Here is a 22,145-nt window from a genome sequence, read left to right on the forward strand (position 1 = left end):
TTTGGTGCCTCGAAGTGGACAAAATGTGACAAAATGCCCTCATTGGTGCCCCTCTATGTGGACCAAATTTGCTTAGTGTCCTCTAAATAGATTAAATTGGCCAAAGAGTCATCTTTAGTGCCCTTTATGTGGACAAAACTGCCCTCTTACTGGATGATATATGATAAAGTGTTGCCTTTTAGAAGGACAATAAAGGATAAATTGCCCCTCCTGCTGCCCTTTAGTGGACTATAAGTGAAAAGTACCCCTGCAGAATTGTCTTCCAGGGGACAGGGTGTCCTCTCCGTGTAGAAAACCTTAGAGAGCTCCTTGGTATCAGGCTCATTTTTACTGACATCCTCTTTTATGTTTGTTGAATAAATGCTTAAATTGTTCATAATTCCTCTTCTGTTTAGAGGTGTTATAGTTATAATCTTAATGAAAAAAGTTCAACCAGTGTTTCTATTTCACTCTTAATGTTTGACAGCTTTTTGAATGAATGCTGCCCCGCTTCACACAACAGGTGTCTTTTTTCATCATTTTTGCCTCTCAAAAATCCTGAGTCCACCACTGCAGTGACTGAATCAGAATGAATGATTGTAATGTGAGTTAATGGATAAAAAAACAGATTTCTGTTTTCCATGGGTGGTATCTTGCTGTCAGAATGATGCTCAGTCCTGCTGTTCTGACTGACCTGGTGTCATGCAGCCTGTCGGTGGATCATAGCTGACAGCTGCTCAGACACCATGTCCTGACTCGTGTGCTGGACAGAAACGTATCAGACTTGAGGTTATGAGGTCGCACCTGCATATTGCACAAATCCAGAGACACAGCAGGGAAAAACTAGCCACACTAAAATATTTTGTGCTGAGGATGGCGTTTGAAGTGGTGAGTCAAAAACTATTTTATTCTTCAAAACTACAAATGTAAATGTTGTTTTAACCCCAATCTACAACACTGCTCATTCAAAGACCTTTATTTAGCATGCAGATATAGTCATGACTCAGAATCATATCACAGAATTTGAAATCAATGACACAGTTCCTGCCTGCAGTCCTCTTTTTCATGACTCATTCTTTTCCACTGTTTATTTCTAGTGTGAAAAAAGTCAGCAGGACTCTTGTCTTTTATCTGTTTCATCTTTTATTTACCTCAGGCATGCTGTGACTTTTCTTCTTTGGGTTTACAGAGGGCTCTGCCACGTAGAGAGTCTATGATTAAATCAATTCTTTCAAAATAAGAGGGTAAAAAAAAATACCACACAGTATCAGGCTTTAAGACATCACTTTTTCAGAGATCCTTTAAAAAAATCAACTTCAACACATTTTTCTTAAGCAGTTGGTCATGGGCAGTAAGTCCATTCATTAATTTATTCATTCATCTTAATGTAAACTCAGCACAAAAAGTAAGGGGATTCATGTTTGGTTGATTTATTTTATATCACAATGCTTCTCATAAATAAATCTTATGCTGCTGCTGTTGGAAAGCCTATTTATTTCCCTTTCCTGCATTTTTAGGAAGATGCATTTGTGGGATGACCAGCAGAGCTGAGTATGTGTTTGAGGCCTCATGAGGAGTCTGTGGCACCCTACATGCCTAAAAGACTGTACATCTGAATGATCATTAGAGGGTATTTAGAAGTGAGTATACTTTATGGAGACCAAGAATGAAGTTTTTATTTTACGTATACAACATTTTCCCTGCACATATGGTAAATTCAACTTTTGAACAAATTTTTCCGGTAATTTTAGTCCTGATGAAAAAATAAATGCTCAGATTAGTTTAAAAATCTAGCAGGAAGAATGCATTCTATTATATTTATTATTATTAGTTCTTCTTTTATTGAATCTGAATTTGCCAAGACCTTAGCAGAAACAGAACCTTGTTGCATTAGAGATTTCATGTGCTTATATCAAAAATATAAAGGGAAAGAAATAAACAATGATACAGCAACCCAGCACTAAAGATTTATTAACCTTGGCAAGAACTGAAATTCTCTAGAGCTCCATCTGAGAATATTATATATGTCTACAACAAAAGTGAATAAAACAAGACCAAATTTTCCACACTCTGTCAACTAAAGATGAAGGTACCACCTGTGCCCCCTTACTGACATCTGAGACTCCCTGGACTCCACTTTGAGAACCACTCTTATAAGCCTTCTCATGAATGTTAAGGTCAATCACAACCTGGAGCCTTGCAATAAGAAAGACAGGCATGAATCACCAAGTTCTGTTTGTCCATGGATAATTCTTTCAGCTCTTGGCAGCTTCAAGCAGTCTTTGTCCTTTTTTGCACAGCCATAGAAAACAATGATAGGGCACGATTCATACATATTTTAGCAGTACTACTCTGTTTTAGGCGTTATACACATAATGCTAGACTTGCTGCAGTTTTATTTTCCAGTGGTGTTCTTTCTTTTGTTTAGTTGCTACTTACATGTTTATGTTGCTACCCTTTGCCTCTTGTCTTTTCTGTTTTGTGGATTTTTAGATCCACAATTTTTGTACCAACAAGTGGCAAGATCTGGGGTTTTTAATGCTGTATGTAAAGCTGATGTGAGGAAGGCTGTGATTGGGTGATAGGTGTCACATGATTAATGTGATCATGATAAAGTTGTTAGAGCTGCATTGCAGTTTCTATCAGCTCAAAGCACTTTCTTTACACTGCTGGTCAAACTTTCTCATCCATTCAAACACTAAAAGTGAAGGCGGTTACGTGGAGGGGCAGCAGTTGGAGCACTCTTATTCCATGGACACATTTACATGTGACTAATGGAGCTGGGATTCGAACCACCAGCATTTTGGTGGAGAAACGGTTAGCTCCACCTCCTGAACAGGAAGAAGATTTTGTTATGAGTTTTCTGTATGTTTGGATGCACCAACCAGGGCTTTTACCAGATGAACACCTATCTATGGAAGCCCTAAAGGGCCTTATATTCACTTAAATTATTTACTCAGTTTTCCCGTGATAACAAATAACTTCTGTCCGTTTTCTCATGATCTCGACTTATTTTCGTCATGATCTTGAGGTAACGCTGGTTTTCTCGTATTATCAAGGGATAACAACTTAAATAACATGTGAAGAGAGTCCCATCAGGGCTTCCGTACCTACCTGATTAAATATAAACTCTTATTGCATTTCACCGACTAGTCTAAAATTAAGTAAATACATTCTTTACCAGTATACCAATGTCACACTGTAACAAAGTTGGTTTGCAGGACGTGGCTAACTTAAGCAATGCTAATGCTGTCGGCCTGTGCTGAATATCATCACACAATGCTTCAGTTATATGTAAGTACAGTAGCACTTTATCCTGTTTTATAGATCAAAACAGTGCTAAACTGCACTGTTTGCATGAGATGCTAGCCGTAGAAGTTAGTGCCTTTTATATCAGAGTATTGTGGCAGCAAGGCAGTAAGTCCTTAAGAACTATGGTGATTCAGGAGGAACAATGCAGATTCTGTACTGACCATGGGACAGTGTGTTACAGTAATATTCTTGTCCAGGTTTGCAAGTGTTCATTATGATGTAAGTTCCCCACCTACTGATCACTTTCTAGACACAAAGGCTGATAAAGAGGAAATCATACTGCAAGCCCCAGGATCCCAAACTGACGTCACACAACTGCTTTAGTTCTGATGACTTTGTTCGACCTCATTACTTTTGTATTAAAGCTCTTATGTCTACACACACTCTTGTGTTTACCCTGCCCACTCTGAAGTGAGTGAATAAATTAACCCCCCCCTTAGACAATTGATGCACTCTGACTTACGCATAATCAGATGTTGCAAACAGACATGTGCACGGCTTGGTGCTTTATTAGGAAACAGGCTGCACGCATTGATGACTCTTTAAAGGGAGATCAATACTGTCTGATGCTTATTTGTTAGGGAAAGCGCCTGATGATGCACTGCTGCGCACCGCAGCCTCTTAACGTTCCTTCTTTACGCTGCAATCCTTTCCTGCAGTGAAGTGTGAACATTAAAGTGAATGTGGAGGAGGAGTCCTAGCTGGGGAGAGAAGGGAAGGGGGAGTCAGGAGGCGGAGAACAAGAAGGATAGCAGCAACACGGGTAGATAGCGATGTACACTGGGGGAGTAGAGGTGTCAGTGTAAGGAGTATGAGCATCCTCACAGAGGACGTCTGCTGGCAATTTTTTCCTCTTAACCTGAAGCTTTGGGATTCTGTCCCTCTATCCTTAACCTGGTAGGTGTATCACACTATAAATGCATGCTAATCCTGCTGTCTGATTTCAATAAGACATTTGAATTTATATTGCAAAATCCACATTTTCTTTAAATCATTTGCTTACAAGAAGAATTAATCTGCTTGGTTTGCTTGTAAAGTTTGGTTCTTATTCAACACCTCTACATTTTATTCTAGCTGTGCTGAATAAAATGCTGTGATGCAATCTGTTGCCATCTCTCTGCCTGTTCATCATTTCACTTCATGCTGACGAATCTCTACATGAAGATGTTTTCTCCACAAGACTGTGTAGGCTGCCTTACATCCCCATCCTCCTCCTCTCTGGCTTTTATAACCCTTGTTTCCTTTCAAAAATTCTGAATTACACCATCACATCTGAGTGCTGGATGAGCTAAAGTCTGTAAATTCTAGCACCTGTCAGATGCCGCTCACTGTAATAACACTTCTGCATGTGTACAGCTGTTTTCTCTGATCCCCCTGAGACTTGTGCTCATGTTCTGCACTGGCATGAGTCTTAGCAGTGATTTCCCACTGCAGGCAGAAATCGAATATCAGGATAGAAAAGAAAATCAGAAAAAGGAGAATTCCTCTGCAGCAGATGCTGTGACCCTGCCTTTTACTTATAAGGTTAACAACATTACTTCCTCTCTTTATAGTACTGAGAGTGTCATTAAGTGACTGGGATCAGTGCATCCTTTACAATCAGATCTGTCACTTGTCTACTTTCAGGAAAGAGAACACTTTAGGAATGATAAAGTTCAGTCTTGATATTTTATCTAATTGGAGTTTTTACATCCAAGTGATTCTGATTTACATCACTGTGTTTGATTTTTTCTACGTCCGACAACACAGTAATACAGTCCATCCAGTGACATGCTGATCTGATGCAGTTTGAGCTTTTCAGTGCTGCATGTTCATTTCAGCTCCATGCTTTTAATAAATAATCACGCTCAAAGCAACATAGATGCCAGGCTAATTAGGCATTATATACACAGGATAATAGCCATGCAATTTATGCCACAATGAGGACAATGATGTGCTTCTCGTGCTAATCATTCTTACATTTAAAGACCTCGGTATAGTATGTCTTCAACAACTGAGTGGGTTGTTTGTGTTTTTCCAGTCACTGTCATGACTGGATATTTCTGTCACAATACAAGGAGTCTGTATTGGTTTTCAGGAAGGAAAGCAAACTGGAAGAAAATCAGTGTTGCTATTTGTTATCATTTTCTTAATATAAATGCTGCAATAAATGAGCCGTGTCTGACTATAGACCACTGTTCACAGTGCTCACAGTGTTGCTTTGAAGTCAGAATAATGAGCATCATTTTCTGATGCATGCATGATGAGCTAATTCAAATACACTTGGACCTTCTATAACATCTGCTCCCAGATTCCTGCCATTATCTGCTGAATGCCACTGTGCATGTAAATCTCAGATGTTCAATGGAAGGAAAAGTGTGATGCAAGTTCAGATCTGAAAGCTTAAGATATGATATTGTTCATCGTCTTGTCTAGTCTCACACCTACTGCATGTTCGGTTCATGTGTCCAGATATTCTTCAGTCTCATTCACAAATGTGCAAATTCTATTCACAAAGACCATTATGAGGCCTTTTGCTTGAAATGGTCATAGCAATAGAATACTGTATTTCGAAACATCCTTTGTTTCTGGTGAGAAATCCAAAAACTTAAAAATCCAAAACAGCTGAACTGAACACATTTTTAGTTTTCAGTAAACAGTACTCAATAATTCCAAGTATTTTTTGCCATTTTACTCAAATTATTTGACACTCACTCCTGCAGTTTTCCCAGAATGCCTTTGGCACTTTTACACCATGAGTGATGTTGCCCACTCAGTTTCATAAGTTCCACCTGTGGGGAGCAATCACAATATACTGTAGTAGATAGTGTTGTAGTACTTGAGAACAGTCTTAAATGCCTTATTTTGTCTCGGACTGGCTGGACTCAGGATTTTCCCAGTGTAGTTTAACTTAAAGGTGAAGTTACTCCAAAATAAATATACCAGTAAGTTAAAATGTACTAAAGTACCAAAATACTGTTTTTGTTCAGTTACTTCATTTTTTATGTAATCAGCCACCTCAAATAATTTGAGTTCTATGAACTCCTCTGTGATCAGAGTGCAAATGATACATTTTAACTGGAAAATATATTTCCACCACTTAAACATTTTGACGTAATCAGTTTCAACTAATATTTTGTTTATTTTGACGTTTAACTTTGGTTTTACAGTGCATATTACCAACAACCCAATGGTTCTTCATCAGCTCCAAAAAGAGTACCTTAATTCAAACTCTCCCAATTTAAACATGTCTCTAGGCCGGATGTAAGCCATAAAAGTAAAAAAATAATGCTCACTATGATGAGCCAGAAATAAAAGGCGTGTGAAATTTCTCAGTACACCAGACCAGGGTTGGTTGGCTCTGGCTGTACTGCAGCTGGGCCACAAGAGTTCATTTACAATAAATACAAACCATGAGCATAGTGTTTAAAGTCGTGTTTTAAACTGTCATAAAATACTTCATTAATGTTTTCAAAAAGCCTCAGGACTAACACTATCAGACAAGTCACATGACATCTTACTGTCAATGTCTGAACTACAGAACTGGAGTCTCAGTTCAGCTGCTGTTGGATCGACTGGTGACACCTTGTTAAACATTGCTACGTGATTATAAAATTTAGGCTCCTTTAGAGACATCAGTGTTCAGAGGAAAGATTTACATGTTTAAAGAACAATCGAAAATATATGTGACTCTGGTGGATCACTAATTGTTCTTTGTGACAATGCAATTCTTTCCTCAGTAACATAAATGTCTCTGCAGTCACATTGATATCCCCTGTTTAATAGATGAAAATAGGGAACTAAATTATGTGTCTTTCTATGGCTGTATGAAGGTTTTGGTAGGTGTGCTGGGCTGATTCAAAACAGTTTATTAAAAAGCAGAATAACACTTTATTTTAAGGAAACCCTGTTTAAATGAGAGTGAGCAGCACATATTTTTAACTGGTCAACTTGGTAGCCTCTATGTTGGAGAACATCAGAATTGTTGCCTAGAGAAATGAGATTGTATAAAGACACCTCTTTGTCAATGTGCCTTTAACAATTTAGGACCGATTACTGGTAAAATTAAGACTTTATAAGGCCTTTATTTTCAAATGTCCAATTTAAGACTTCAGGGCTCTGTGGGAACTCTGCTTTTTCAGGAAATTTTACCACACAGTAATAAGATTTATTGTTTCAGTGCCTCATTTGGGAATCTAACCCTAGTTTGCTTGATATGAAGACATTTTAGAGTGTTTTTAAGGGGGTTGGACTCACTTTCAGGGTCAGGGGTCCACCCCATGGACTTTTTTTGTTTAATCAAAATCTAATTTGATGCTATTTTGTGTTCACTCTTGGCCTCTTATGCTTTAAAACAAACATCTCAATGACTGAAAGTAATTTTTAGGCCCATATTTTATACGCACTCAGAATGATTATATAATGAAGCCCCCCGTGGAGCAGGAGGTCCCAAGCAATGGCCTCACTCGGTAAAACCACCTATGCTGATGTGAAACACAGGACCCCAGCTGCTCATTAAACCTAACTCTACATTAGCCAGAATTAAAGTCTTTTATCATATGGGTTGCATTTAAATGATAATTTTGAAACATAGCTTCTTCAGTGCAGAGCTCCTTTTTGCTTTCATGTTTCAACTGTAGTGCCACCAACCATTCAGCTTCAGGAAATGAAATTTTAAAAAAAAATCCAAGAGGTGTATCCTAACGTCACTGGAGATGCTATTTTCCCAGACTGCTATTACAGAAATAACCACCACTCCCCCATGAATACATAATGTCTCTTCAGCTGGGATCAAACAAATTCTTCTGTTTTTTTTTATTTCTGAGAGAGAATCAAAAAGATGACAGCACTCAGGCATCTCAAGCTTTAAGATACAAGATTAGAGGAGAGTGGGAGTGAGTGGCTTCAACCACTTACCTGGAAAACTGCGTCCTTCTACATTGGAGGCTAACAAATTGCCTCAGTGTAAGTGGAAGAAAACCATTATATTTCAGCCTCCCCATGTCTTTGACTCAGTCAATGGAGCACTTAGAAGACACAAAAATGCCCATTTGAATATAAAATGGAGGATTTATATTCCAACATCAATTTAAATTATGCAGTGAAAATATTCTGTGAGTGCAAAATGACAGCAGTTATTAAGAAATTGTTCTGTTCTTGTTGCGTGACATGACTCACCTTGGGGTTAATTGGTGAAGACAATGTTGTGCCCGTCAACCCTTGTCAACCTTTATTCAGTGCATTTCAAAGGTTGCAAAGTCTCATGTAACCTCCTCAGAGACAGCATTTGTTTTTTAATGAATACAATTACTACACTCTAATATCTAGTTTTTTATTTTCCAAAGTTTTCTATCAAAAGCTCCCTCCCTCATTCATGGCCTCTCTTCTCCTCTTACAGATTTCCAAAATGTCTGACTTTGAAGACTTCACCAAGCCAGCAGGGCAGGCTAACGTTTCAGAAAGCTACCAGCTGAACCCCACCAGCATCATTGTGTCGGTGGTCTTCTCCCTTATCTTTCTCCTAGGGACAGTGGGAAACAGCTTGGTGCTGGCCGTGCTTCTCCGCAGCGGCCAGGTGGGGTACAACACCACCAACCTGTTTATTCTCAACCTGAGCATGGCCGACTTCTTCTTCATCATCTTCTGCGTCCCTTTTCAAGCCACCATCTACTCCCTGGAAGGCTGGGTGTTTGGCTCCTTTATGTGCAAAGTGGTCCACTTCTTCATCAACCTGACCATGTACGCCAGCAGCTTCACGCTCGCCGCCGTCTCTGTCGACCGGTACGTTCACCATTCAGCCCATCTTTTAACACCTCACCTGCTCCTAAAAAGAGAAAGTAGACGGTGTGGTCATGTGTCATCTCTGATAAATTCATTCCTTTTAAAGTCTCTAATTCAAAATCATGTCATCTGATGACTTACTCATCACCTGTAAGAATAAAACTCTGATGCAATGCCCCGAAATAGAACATCTTAATCTCTTATTACTTACTAACCCATCAAATTATTCAAATGAATTCTTTCTGATTTAAAGGTGTCCATGTCTCCTTCATCTCACTGGCGTATTCGTCTGTTAGTCTCTGTACTTGTCTTAACAAGGTAAATGAGCTTCTGTGATGCTTAAAGCTGTTTTCAAACCCAGGTCACAAGTCACCCAGAGTCTGCCATGGATATAGGCCATCACTTTAACTGATCTGATTCATACATATTCATACACTGCTAATGCAGCAGTGGGAGCGGCTCAGGGTTCAGTGTCTTTCTTAACATGGCTGCAGGAGCTGGGGATTAACCGTCAGGTTGAGAGATTATCGACTCAATCACAGATTCACCGTCACCTAAGCAATTATTGTTATTAAAACCAAAATACATAAAATAGGGCAGCTTTTTACGGTTTGGGGAGTTTGAAGTACTTCATGAATACTGATGGTTTCCAAACTGAGACAGATTTAGATAATGTCATGGTAAATATTAGATAAAGTGCATGAAAAAAGACTTTAGGTCAGTAGATTTAGAGTCAAAATTGTATGCAGGTGATCTCTAAGGCTAAAAAAAATTAAAACAATGCAGAAGAAGAACTAGCACACTGAAGAATGGCTGAAAATCCCCCGCCTGGATTTGGGGATTTGCAGCCATTCTTCTTTGCAAATCCTCTCAAGCTCAATCAGATTTGATGAGGACCGTCAGTGGGCAATTACAGGTCTCTCCAGAGATGTTTGGTAGGCTTCATGTCAGGGCTCTGGCTGGGCCACTCTAAGGCATTCACAGAATTGTCCCTAAGCCACTCCTGTGTTGTCTTGGCTGTGTGCTTAGGGTCAACGTCATGTTGACACTTAAATCTAGGTTTCATCCATCCAGAAAATCTTGTTTCTCACAGTCTGAGAGCCCCTCAGGTGCTTTTCTGCAAACTCCAAGTGGGTATTCAAGTGTTTTGCACTGCAGACAGGCTTCCATCTAGCCACTCTTCCATAAGACCCAGATCAGTGGAGGGCTGCAGTGATGCTTGTCCTTCTGGAGCTCAGTCAGAGTAACCATTGGGTTACCTCTCTTACTAAGGCCCATCTCCCCCCGATTGCTAAGTTTGGCTGTGCCACCAGCTTTTGGAAGAGTCCTGGTTGTGCCAGACTTAATCTGAGAATTATAGAGGCCATCGTGCTCTTGGGAACCTGATATTATGTTTTTTCTTTTTAATCAATATGCAAAACTTCTAAAATTCTGTTTCACTTTGTCATTTTGGGGTACTAAATAAAGATTAATAAGAGACAAAATGAATCAAAACGATCATAGCATCAGGCTGCAACAGAACAACACTGAAAAAGTCAAGGGGCTCTGAAAACTTTCTGAATGCATTTTATTCATGTTTAATCTGCTTTAATTAGACCCATTCAGTGTATGCATTAATACAGAGTGTTATATCCTAATTGTAACAACTACTAACATTTACTTTTAGCTCTTTTCCTCTTTAGGAATGACTATCTCCACATTCAGAATGTACATTGTCCCCCTAAGTCAGTGTTTTTTTTTTTCCATAATATGGTTTTCTCCACCACATCTGTAGCATTTTCTAATCTCCAGCTGGGACTTTGGTGGTGTATTGCTGACCTTGTTTACCGACCCCATCATCATGTTCCCTTTACCAGTTTTTTTCATGCCATGTAAATCCACAGTGATAGCAGTCTCTGCTGTATCCTGTCTTCATTTATGCCACAGATGACAAGATCTCTCAATATCATTGTCAACAAATCACCAAAGTCACAGTCCTGTGCCATCTTTCTCAGTTCTGCCACATCTGCATGTTACTTTGGTGCCCTCTGTTGGCACTAAGAGGAAATAACATTCCACAGTCACTTTATAATGCAGGGGAAATCACTGAATCGTGACATTTTAGCATTTTATTAAAAATCTGTACATATTTATGATATTTTTGTGGTACCATTTTTGGAACTGGTATACCCAAGATGTCTTTTGAGGGGTATCAAGGACAGTTTGAGCAATGGTGTGCCATGAAAATTGGCACAGACTGACAGACAGGTTGCCAATTACAATAGAAAGATGTCAACAAAGGCTACTAATAATCCCTACTAATGACACCTACCCTGTAGTGGCAGTTTTAGACATAAAAAAATAACAAAAATAAGTCTTTAAACTTGTGGTTTTTTCCTTTTGGTTATGTAGGAGATGTAAAGCCATCAGGATGACTTTCAGTGTGTTATCCAAACAGAAACTACTCACAGGAGCTTTAATATAAATAAAAATAACAAATCTGAATCAGATTATAGACATACATTCTTAACATTTGTCTTGCTTTGTAATATTGTCTATACAACTTTTATTACAATACAATGTATAAAAAAACCTGGATAAAGTAGCCTTTTTTAAAAAGTGTTGTACTTCCAACCAGGGAACCATATTAACATCTCTCATAACATTATGACTCAACTGACTCAAAATATCATTAAACACCTACACCTGCCCTGCAGCACTGATTACAGGCATTAGAATTTATCCCCAAAATGATCAGCCTTGTCACAGATGTTCTGGTTTGCTTTTATAGGGCACACAAAGGCATCAGCATTAATTTCAGTCTGTTTCATAACCAGCTAGAAAGTCCTCACTGGAGCTTTGAAAAAAATAAAAGGCTAAAAGGAAGCTTTTAAGCCCACGCATTTATCATGCACACTGTTAATTTCTTATTTCCTTCTACACCACATAGTTTCACAGTGAGATTATTTGAATTTCATCAAAAATGATTTTTCTCATTTGAAGAGAACAAACAACTCGAGGCACAATGCAAAACAACAAGAGCCCAAAGGTACACATTAATGGAATTAGTCAACGACCCATCAGACCTCACCAAACGATGAATCTGTAATTGAATAGCTGATGAGGAAACAGTGAATTATCAGCTTGAGGCTACCATTATATCTGTCGTAAAAACACCATCAGCTCAGTCAATAAGTACTGAGTGGCTGTGAAGCTGCCCCCTGCTCACACTGCCTGTGTTTACACCTCAGAGGATTCAATAGATTTCTCATCCTGCCAGCCAGGCGCCTCCTGCTAAGTCAGGAAAAGAGCAGCAACATCTGAGTGAGGAGGTTAATGAGGTCTGACTGGTATCTTTCTTCAGTTTATCTGTAAAAGCAGCTCAGAGTTACACTGTAGACCAGGAGTGCCCAGCAGGTAATAAAACACACATTAGCCAAAATGAACATCAATGCAATAAAACTAAAGCGTTTTGCTTTATTGCTTCTTATCAGGGTGTTCATTTGCTCTGGCACGTTTACAGAATTGCAGACATTTGGAGAAAGGACAGTGAAATGGTGTCTCTTTTGAGCCAGTAGTATGAAACAGGTTTTTTGAACTGTTGTTCTATGTTTCAAATATATGTATATATATATATATATTTTTTTTTTTTTCACAAATAGGACATTATTAACAGAAATAAAAGCACAAAGCATCTTTAACACAAAATAAATGCAGTTCTGAGTGATCATACTGAATATAGGAAGTACAGCTTAATCTAAGGACGAAAAAAGCATGTGACAAAGAGGTTATGACTACAGCAGTGGGAGGATAAAAGCAGCATGGTGTCAGATTAATGAATGTAATGGGTGTCATAAAAACATCAGGCTCTTTTATAGCACGTGGTGCTTGGTGGGACTTTATGTCTTTATTGCCAACCTGCTAAGAAATATTAAAGCACAGCACAAGAAACCACCATGTTGTGAGTTTATTTCAACAATTTACCAAACGGCACATGTAAGATCATTTCCTTGAGGTGTTTTAATGTGATTAATCCCACCGAGTGAGACCGTTTTGCACTACATGGACAATTGAATTCATGCGTTTCAGTCAGACCTGTTGCCATGCAGTCTCCATTTACAAACATTTGTGATACCAAATGGGTTGTTCTGAAGAGCTCAGTGACTTCAACCGTGATACTGTGAAGAATGCCACCTTTGCAATAAGACGGCTCATAAAAGTAAGAGATATCATTTGAGAGGGGAAGCATTTAGGAACAACAGCAACTCAGCCACAAAGCAGAAGACCATGCAAAATCAGAGTGGCGTCAGCAACTGCTAAGGTACATGGTGCTGATTCTATAGCTGAAGAGTTCTGAACTTTCACTGGCATCAATAAGCACAAAATGCAGGAGTTTCCATAATTTTCCATGAATGAGCAACCTCACATCACAAAGTCACATGCCAAGCATTGAAAGGAGTGGTGCAAAGCGCACTGACACTGTACAGTGGAGTGACGAATCTCACTTCTCTGTTTGGCTCTGTTTTGGAGAATGCTATGCTTCCAACTTTGTGGCAACAGTTTTGGGAAGGTCCTCTTCTATTCCAACATGACTGTGCCCCAAGCAGTGCACAAAGCAAGGACTATAAAGACATGGGTTGATGAGTTCAGACTCGAAGAACTTGACCGGCCCACACAGAGCTCTGACGTCAACCCCAAATGAGCACCTTTGGAATGAACTGGAATGGAGATTGTTAGCCAGGTCTTCTCGCGAAACATCAGTGCCTGACCTCATAAATGCTCAACAGAACGAATGGGCACAAATTCTCGCAGAAACACTCCAAAATCTTGTGGAAAGCCTTCCAAGAAGAGTGGAGGCTGTTATAATGGTACTGTAATCTACATGTACGATACAATGTCATTACAGTCTCTGATAGTGTAATGGTCAGGTGGCCAAATACTTTTGTCCATACAGTGTTTATAATACCCAGAGCTTTTTGTGTATGGCACCATGAGGATGGAGGTGGCAACATCCTTGGTTAACACGAAATTATTGTTTTCATGAACTCTTACAGAAACATTATGTATTTTTTAGAATAGTAGTTTCAAAGCTGATATAAAAATACAATAACTTTTACCTGGGAGAAGAGCATCCATCCAATATCCAAAGAGCACCCTGGCTGGTTGATTTTATAACTGTGCAGCCTGGGCAAAGGGCTGTGATTCTATTGCAAGAGTTGCCTACGGCTTTGAAGCACATTTCACAAGAGAAGTCTTTGCCATCTTTGTTGGTCTGCAGGCAATGACTGACTGGGATCGAAGAAAGGAAACAAAAAGGAAAAAGACTGTCTCTTTTATCAAAACTAACACCAACCCAACTGTTATTATGTGTACCAATATTCAGTCGATTTCTGCAGCCTTGTTGAAAAAAAGCTACCACAGCATGAATGCTACCCCTGAGATTACTAAGATTTAAGAAAGGAGTATAAAAATACGCTTCCCCCTATATTACTGCACCTGTGAGGTGAGTAGTGGTGTAATTTGACTAGATTTTGCAGTATGAGCATTATTTGATGGAGGCTACTGGTACGTTACCCCTTGAGATCTTGAGTAAGATTTAATAAATGCAGTTTTGGAGACTTGGCTCCAAATTAAGCTCACCTTAGCCTTGTGATAACAACAATAATATTAAAGATTTCATAAAACTGTTAAAGAGTTCTGCTTTTCTGTGCATGTGGAAAACACGCAAAGTAGCAGATTTCGATAGGTAGCAGAAAATCAGAACAACACTGGTTCATTCACGAACGACACATCACCAGTGGGGAAAGGTGTAAAAGCACTCTGTATGTTTCATGGCCGTCCAGGTACACTCAGAGACTTTTTAATTGGCAGCAAAATATTGCTTTAAGCTCCTGTGAGTAGTTTTTGCAGGCTGAGTGAGTATAAATGAATACTGATGTCTCTTTTGGATGTACAAAAGCAAACAAAAGCAATATTGAATTTACATTTTTGAAACTACATGAATAGGGAAAATAAGAATGTAAATGCCATGTATCAGTTTGTTCAGAAAATCACCACAAAGAAGCTTCAAGGACTTTTTTCAAGTTTGAAGTCCACAAACAAATTGACTTGGCTCCATTAACTGTGCAACAACTAGTGTCTGCCTTTTTGTCTAAAATTTAACTGGTTCTATTTGAAGATATAAAGAAAATCCTATTTTAATCCACTGAATATTCTTCAGAGTTTAGGATTCTTCATCTGAGGGAGGTTTATCAACATAATTCTAATAAACAAGTTTCATCTAAGAAAATCATTTTCTTTTAAATCTTCAGCATCATTTTGATGAAACAACTGGATTTTAGGGGTTAAAGGAGTTTGATTTTAAAGCTGTAAGCACACATCATTCCATGTGTTTAATTCTACTCCCTTTTCCCTAAAATTACAGCTCAGTATCAGTTGTGTCGAGATGTTTACTTAGTCATTGTCATCTCTTTAATGTTCTAGTAAAAAAAAAATTGAGTAAAATGCAAGGTAAACAGTCATCACAGCCTCCCCAGATGAAGCTGTTTTATTTTCCCTCTCCATTAGCCTTGAAAACATATACCTGCAAGAAGTAAGAACACAAATCAGTCATTAGCTGATAAAAGAGTGACGTGATTCATTGTTAAGCTCCTGTCACAGTTTTCAGTGTAAGTGCTGTTAAGGTTGAAGCCATTTAGATTTTATTCTGCTGCTTAAATGCTGAAAAAAGCAGCATGGAACACTCTGGCACAGCATGCTCTTTTATAATGTTCCTGTGTTTTTTTACCACGAATCAATTTATCACTCTCTCTCCCTCACTCTTTGTAGATACCTGGCTATCCGTTACCCACTGCGCTCCAGAGAGCTACGGACACCATGTAACGCAGTGGTTGCTATGGTAGTCATCTGGGGCCTCTCTCTGGTCTTTGCCGGCCCCTATCTCAGCTACTACGACCTGATCGACTACGCAAACAGCACTGTGTGCATCCCCGGCTGGGAGGAACAAAACCGGAAGGTCCTGGACACGTGTACCTTCCTTGTTGGTTACGTCATCCCCGTGCTGATCGTGAGCCTTTCATACACACGAACAATCAAATATCTGTGGACAGCTGTGGACCCTCTGGATGGGATGTCAGAATCCAAGAGGGCCAAACGGAAAGTCACCAAAATGATCATAATCGTCACTGTGCTTTTCTGCATCTGCTGGCTGCCGTACCACGTGGTGATCCTGTGCTACCTTTATGGAGACTTCCCCTTCAATCAGACTACGTATGCATTCAGGCTTCTGTCTCACTGCATGGCATACGCCAACTCCTGCGTCAACCCCATTGTGTACGCTCTGGTGTCCAAGCATTTTCGGAAAGGCTTCAAGAAGGTGTTTAGCTGCATCCTGAGTAAAAAAGGCAGAAATAAGGTGCACGTGGTGCATGTGGCTAATACTGTGCCAGGGTTTGAAGCTGGTTCCACAGAGGTGTCTCAAGTGAATGAGGAGAATATACGGCAGAATGAATGTGAGATGATAAACAGGCCCATAGCAGAGCCAAGAGAACCAACGGTGACTCTCAATCTGCCCTTTCAGCGGCAGACGTGACAAGTGATTCAGACTGACAGCAGATTGCCTATTTAAAAGATGCTGCAGCTGATATTTTAAAAAATGTGCAAATTTGTGATCACAGTATTAACACATTTAGAGGCAAATATGAAAGGAGATCAAATATTCTTGCACAGACATAGAGTGTTAAGAAGTAAACATTTACCCCACAATTAACGACTTGCTTCATTATTTATTGAATTATTATGCTTATTCAGAGAGGGTAACATTTATGAAAAGGGGGAAGTTTGCAAAGCAAATGGATTCCATGTCTGTCATCAGGCTAAGCTCAAATATGAAACAGTCGTGCCCAGTCTGAGAATGGACCAATCGGTGTCATTTAAAGAGAATGAGGTGGTAGCTATGGATGGGGTTTAACTGTACTGCAAGCCTGTAAACAATGGCGGCAGGTGTAGCAATTAGCTTGGATGTAGCCACAGCAACAGTTTTACCCAAGACAGTCTGGCTGCAGACTGTTGATCTCAGACGCCCCCTCTCGCAGACAGTTACTGTGAGAGGCCTCATCTGTCATCTGGAACGGAAATACATGCTAAAACTTTTAAAATAAAATTGGATTAAACTTTCAATTTGGTCAGGGTAAGGGTTAAGGTAAAGGTTAGGATACCAGAAGTCAAAAGTTAAAAACCTGACCTCATATCGCCAAATCACCACTTTTAAGGGAAGTGAAAAAATCCAGTTGTCTTTTTCAACTAATACAACACTGAATGGTCATAGTCAGTACCCTTGTGACACTTGTTATCGCTTTAAAATTGATTTAAACCCACTTACAGATTTAAAGGGTGACCAATAAAACTGATTTATGAAAAAAACAAAAAAATGGAAAATGGAGATACAAGGGTTTGATCTGAAGCCAGCATTAAAAACTATTTAATAAAGTGAAGTAAACTGTCTGCTTATGGAAAAAAACAACAAAAAAAAAGCTTTTCCTCTATGAAAACAAACAAAGCCAAAAGCTTAAATAGCTTGGTTAGCTGTGTAAGCTAACAGAGCTATTAAGCTGCATTAGCTAAAGATCATGACGTAAATGGATATCTTTACTAACAAAGCTAAACATTAGCTATGTCAGCTATATAGCAATTTTTCTGTGTTGTTTAAAGAGCTTCATTAGTTTAAGCTATGTCTGCTTAAGCTCATGTTGCTAAAGCTAAATAAATTAGATTGACTTATGTAGTGAAGTAAAGCTATATTAGCTTTAGCAAAAGCTAACAATGTTAAAGTGAGACCCCATCTGCGTATCTACTTCTGATCTCTGATCTTTTTTCTATGCTTATTTATGAAATGTTGCTTGGTCTGTAATGTTTGCAACGTGGCTATTTCATGGATTTTACTGCCACATTTTGTTTATGAATAAAGTTGAATTTAACAAAAATTTAAAGCTGGATCTACGTTGTTTCTGCAAATCACAGCACTTCCATCCTGACAGTGATGGTGTCTCACATTAACAACGGCTATACAGGAGGCGTCTGAGATCGATCGTCTGCAGCCAGATCTCTCTTGTTACATCCAGAACTGGAAAAAATTTCCTCATTTAAAGAAAAGCAGAGAAAAAAAAACTCACTGAAAGCTTTTCTTGGTGAAAGATATGTTCTTGTTGTTCTCCCAACTGGCTTGGGCATGGCTCCACTAGTAGTTAGTGGTTACTGTGTGGTGTTTGGTCTGGAGTTGGGCGTGCCTACTATGTCATGTGTTTCATTGCTCTGATTGGCCAACCCAAACACTCGCCATGTACTGGAAATGTAAAGAAAGTCTATCTAGTTTGTCAGGTTATCTGTTTTCCACCATTTGCCTTAATCATTGCTTGCACTTTGGTGTTTATCTTCTTTAGTGAATAATCTTAACTTCAAGACTTTTTTGGTGCTTTCAGCTGTGTGAAAAATCCATGAAAATTTCCTGAAATTTTGGGGTTTAAAGTTCCTCACACACTGGGTCTGTTATTTACAGGTGTGTCACATGATCAAACCATGCACTCTGAGCCTGTTATTTTTTTTATTCGCCTTCTCTGTGAATATTTGTAGAGTGTGGAGCATTGTTTCATACTGCAAGCCTGTGGTTCCGTCTCTCCTTAAAAATCCCTCTGGATCCATCCATCCTGACAGGAAGCATCCTGAATTCAGTCTCTGAATTAAAAATGACGGACGAAAGTTTAGACATCAGTGTGCAAACACGATTAGAATAACATGAGCTTGATTTTTTATTTCAAGGCGTGAAAAATTCGAACGAAAAAACAAACTCAGGCCTTTTCTGCTGAATTGTTCACCTTAATTTTACCTGGATTTCTCCTGCCAACGTCTTGGTAAAATTGCTGCAAAAGGTCAAGGTGAGCTGATGTTTGAACACAGCAGGAAATGTTCAGGAAAATTTACTGTGAACCCCAAAGAGGGCATGGTTGATGACATTTATCTATGCTAGTGATCAGTCATTGCTAACACGGCAATCATCATTCAGGTAATTAAGTGGTTTCCTAATCTCCCTTCCCTTTGAAAGTATGTTTCCAATTCTTTCATTTTTGTTTTGGACACTTGCTTGGTGCGTCATTTTCAGCTGTCCTTTTCCATCATTTCCTATTTCCTGAGACCCCTGCCCCCCCTTATGCAGGTAAAGTCTCCCACTGTCAGGGTAATGTGAAAAGCCAAGTCTGGAAGATTTTAGGGGCACCTTGTCCTTAAATTTTAGTGTGGAAATGGCTTTTGAGAGCAGCACAGAATGTCACTTTTAATGTCACAGCATGTTTCACCTTCTCAAGTAGTACAAAAGGTGTTTAAAGGTTGGTTCAGGGGAAGGACGGGTTATGAGTCAGCACCTTCAGAGAGAAGCGTGCTCTGCACAGTGTAGCTTCTCTCATCATAAATCCACATTTCTGCACCTGTGCTCCAGTGCAGGTTTACATGATGTGATTTATGGGCTCTTTTCCCATTTAAGCTCAACTATGAAATGATTCAAGAGGTTTGAGTACTTCAAGTCATGATTCCAGCTGTAATTTTTTAACTTTTGCAGGGCTTTTAATCTTGCATGCAGGTACTGTTTGTCAAGATATTACTTGTATTATATTTGCTTTCCATGAATTATGACACCAGACTTTGAAGAAAATTGTGAAAAACTGTCTTTGTCTTTGCAGCATTGAAGATCTTTAAATTAGTCAAAGGAATACTGAAAATGTGAAGAATCAGGGCTTTTGAAGGGCAAACTGAGGTTTTTGGACCTTGTCATAGAACAAAAAATGCTTTACTTGTATTTTGCAAAGATTGTATTCATGGCATGTTTCTCTTCAATGTCAGATATTGTGTGTTTTAATAACTATGTTGATCAGTGAGTGCACTTAAGAACTGTGTATTTTACAAAGTGTGTATTTTGTGTAATTTTCCAAATGGAAGCAGATCCTTGGTATCTCTCTCTCTCTCTCTTTTGCCTGTGAGCTTGTGTCCTACCTCAGAGCTGTAAAATGACACATTTTTCTTTCCCCTTTGTCGCTGTTCTGTTTTTGGATTGTGTAAGATGCAGTTTTCTGCGTCAAGTTGTCATTTCCTGACAACATCAACCTATTTCTGTCCAGTGTTTGTGATTTGTTGACCTTTGCATTTCCACTATATAACCCTCTGTTCTGTTACATCAACTTTTCAAGTAAAACAGCTATAAAATTTGATATTAGCTATATATTTAAATAGATATTTATCAAAAGGGTTTTCAAAAACAAACTTTGATGACCAATAAATTATTTTCTGCTGCAGTACTGCTGTAAATGTATTTGATTCAAAATGTGCATACATTAAAGAAATGTTTTATTAAACCTATGATTGTGCATCAGAAAATTTGTCATTTCTTTCACTAAGCTATATCTGAACTGTTTGCACTGTAGGAGTGTCACAGCACAACTAGACACACGAATGGATATGACCTCTCGCTGCTCAAGATGAAGTAATATTTCCTGTCCTCTCGGGCTTATTCCTGCAATGAAGAAACTAGTGAGTGAATATTTTTAGCCCACAGAGCTGCAGTTCAATATGTACTTAAGTAATTACCTCTTGATGATGACCCCAAAGCAGGCACAGGGCTGAGAATTCAACAAGAATAAATGTAAGAAATCACTGAGAACAACATGAAAGGAATAAAGTCACACTAAAATGGTTGAATAACCTGGAAAAAAAGGAAAGAAACAGGAAAGCCTGTTTGTTTCCCTTCAAATGATGCCACATTTGTAAGGAACATGGATTTGCTGGATGAGCAGCAGAGCTGAGTATTTGGGTTGTGCACATAAATGAATAACCAGATCTTCTCTGACAGTGCCAAACAGTCCTGGCCTCAACCCCACTGAACACTGAACCACGTTCCAGAGGCTCCTGTTTGTTGAATAAATAAATTGTTAAATTGCCCACTGAAATAAATGATTAGGAAAGTAATGTCAGACTTCAAAGATAAGCCGTGATGTACACAAACAGACCAGAAAAAAAAAAAAAAACAGAAAATAAAATAGAAGAAACTGAAACAACTTTACTGGAAATATTTAAATTATTATGAAAAGAGGCAAATAAAATTGGGGGGAAATTGCAACAAATGAGTTAAAGTCACATAAAGTGTTAACAGTGGCAAAAATTGATTTAAATCAGCCAAATGGGCAAAAAAATGGCAAAATTAGTGAGAAATGGCAAAAAATGAATTCGAAGTGGAGAAATGGGCAAGAAGTGGCAAGATAGGTAAAAAGTGGAATGACAACATGGCAAAATGAGACAAAAAGTGGCAAAAAATGTTGTTTACTCAAGTTACTGTAATTGAGTAGCTTTTTTGTGTAATTGTACTTTTTTGAGTACTTTTCAAAATTACCACTTTTACTTAAGTACATTTTGAGGGAAGTGTTGTACTTCACTACATTTTAAAAATCACCAAGTACTGAGTAAAAAAGAAAAAAAAAACACTAAAATCTGGTCAGTAGCAAGAGAATGGTTCCACATTTCACCCTAAAACAGCTGTTGCATTTAACTTTAGTTTAAGTCTCACCTGTTGAAAAACAACCAGGTTCATATTCTCCTGTAGTTATTTCACATTAAGAAAAGATCATATTTTACTGTATAACCTCCTCAGCAGTATTAATTTTGGCAGCTCTTTTCAATTTTAGTCTTTAAATGAAATGCATTTTAGTTTTAGTCACATTTTAGTCACTTCTATCCTTTTTAGCTTTAGTCTAGTTTTTGTCCATAAAAAGTCCTCACATTTTAGTCTTTACTTTTAGTCCAAGAATTTATTTTTTGGTACCAAATCATGCTCATGTGTTCTGTGCACGCTGCCAAACCTTGGGTTTCTGCTTTCTACAGAGAGAGACAGAATAGATACAGCTGCATTGTTTTTTGACAGATTTACCCACAGTGGAGAAATGTCACGGGTTTTGAAAGTCTGATGAAAACTACATTACATTTTAGTCTAGTTTTAGTCATCTTGACAAAAAGTCACTACAGATCTATTTTGTTCGTCTTAGTCTAGTTTTCATAATGGAAAAAAAAGCTGTCGATGAACA

The 22,145-nt window shown here is 38.6% G+C and overlaps 1 protein-coding gene across 1 annotated transcript; it reads left to right on the top strand.

The window, feature by feature from the left end:
* Positions 1 to 4,059: 4,059 nt before the first annotated feature.
* On the top strand, positions 4,060 to 16,780 carry galr2b (galanin receptor 2b). Its single transcript, XM_041778228.1, has 3 exons — positions 4,060 to 4,188; positions 8,669 to 9,051; positions 15,859 to 16,780. The coding sequence occupies exons 2-3, from the start codon at positions 8,678 to 8,680 to the stop codon at positions 16,619 to 16,621; spliced, it is 1,137 nt and encodes a 378-aa protein (XP_041634162.1). The 5' UTR covers positions 4,060 to 4,188; positions 8,669 to 8,677; the 3' UTR covers positions 16,622 to 16,780.
* Positions 16,781 to 22,145: the final 5,365 nt, after the last annotated feature.

This window comes from Cheilinus undulatus, linkage group 21 (genome assembly GCF_018320785.1).
Source record: "Cheilinus undulatus linkage group 21, ASM1832078v1, whole genome shotgun sequence".
In the NCBI taxonomy this organism is placed as follows: domain Eukaryota; kingdom Metazoa; phylum Chordata; class Actinopteri; order Labriformes; family Labridae; genus Cheilinus; species Cheilinus undulatus.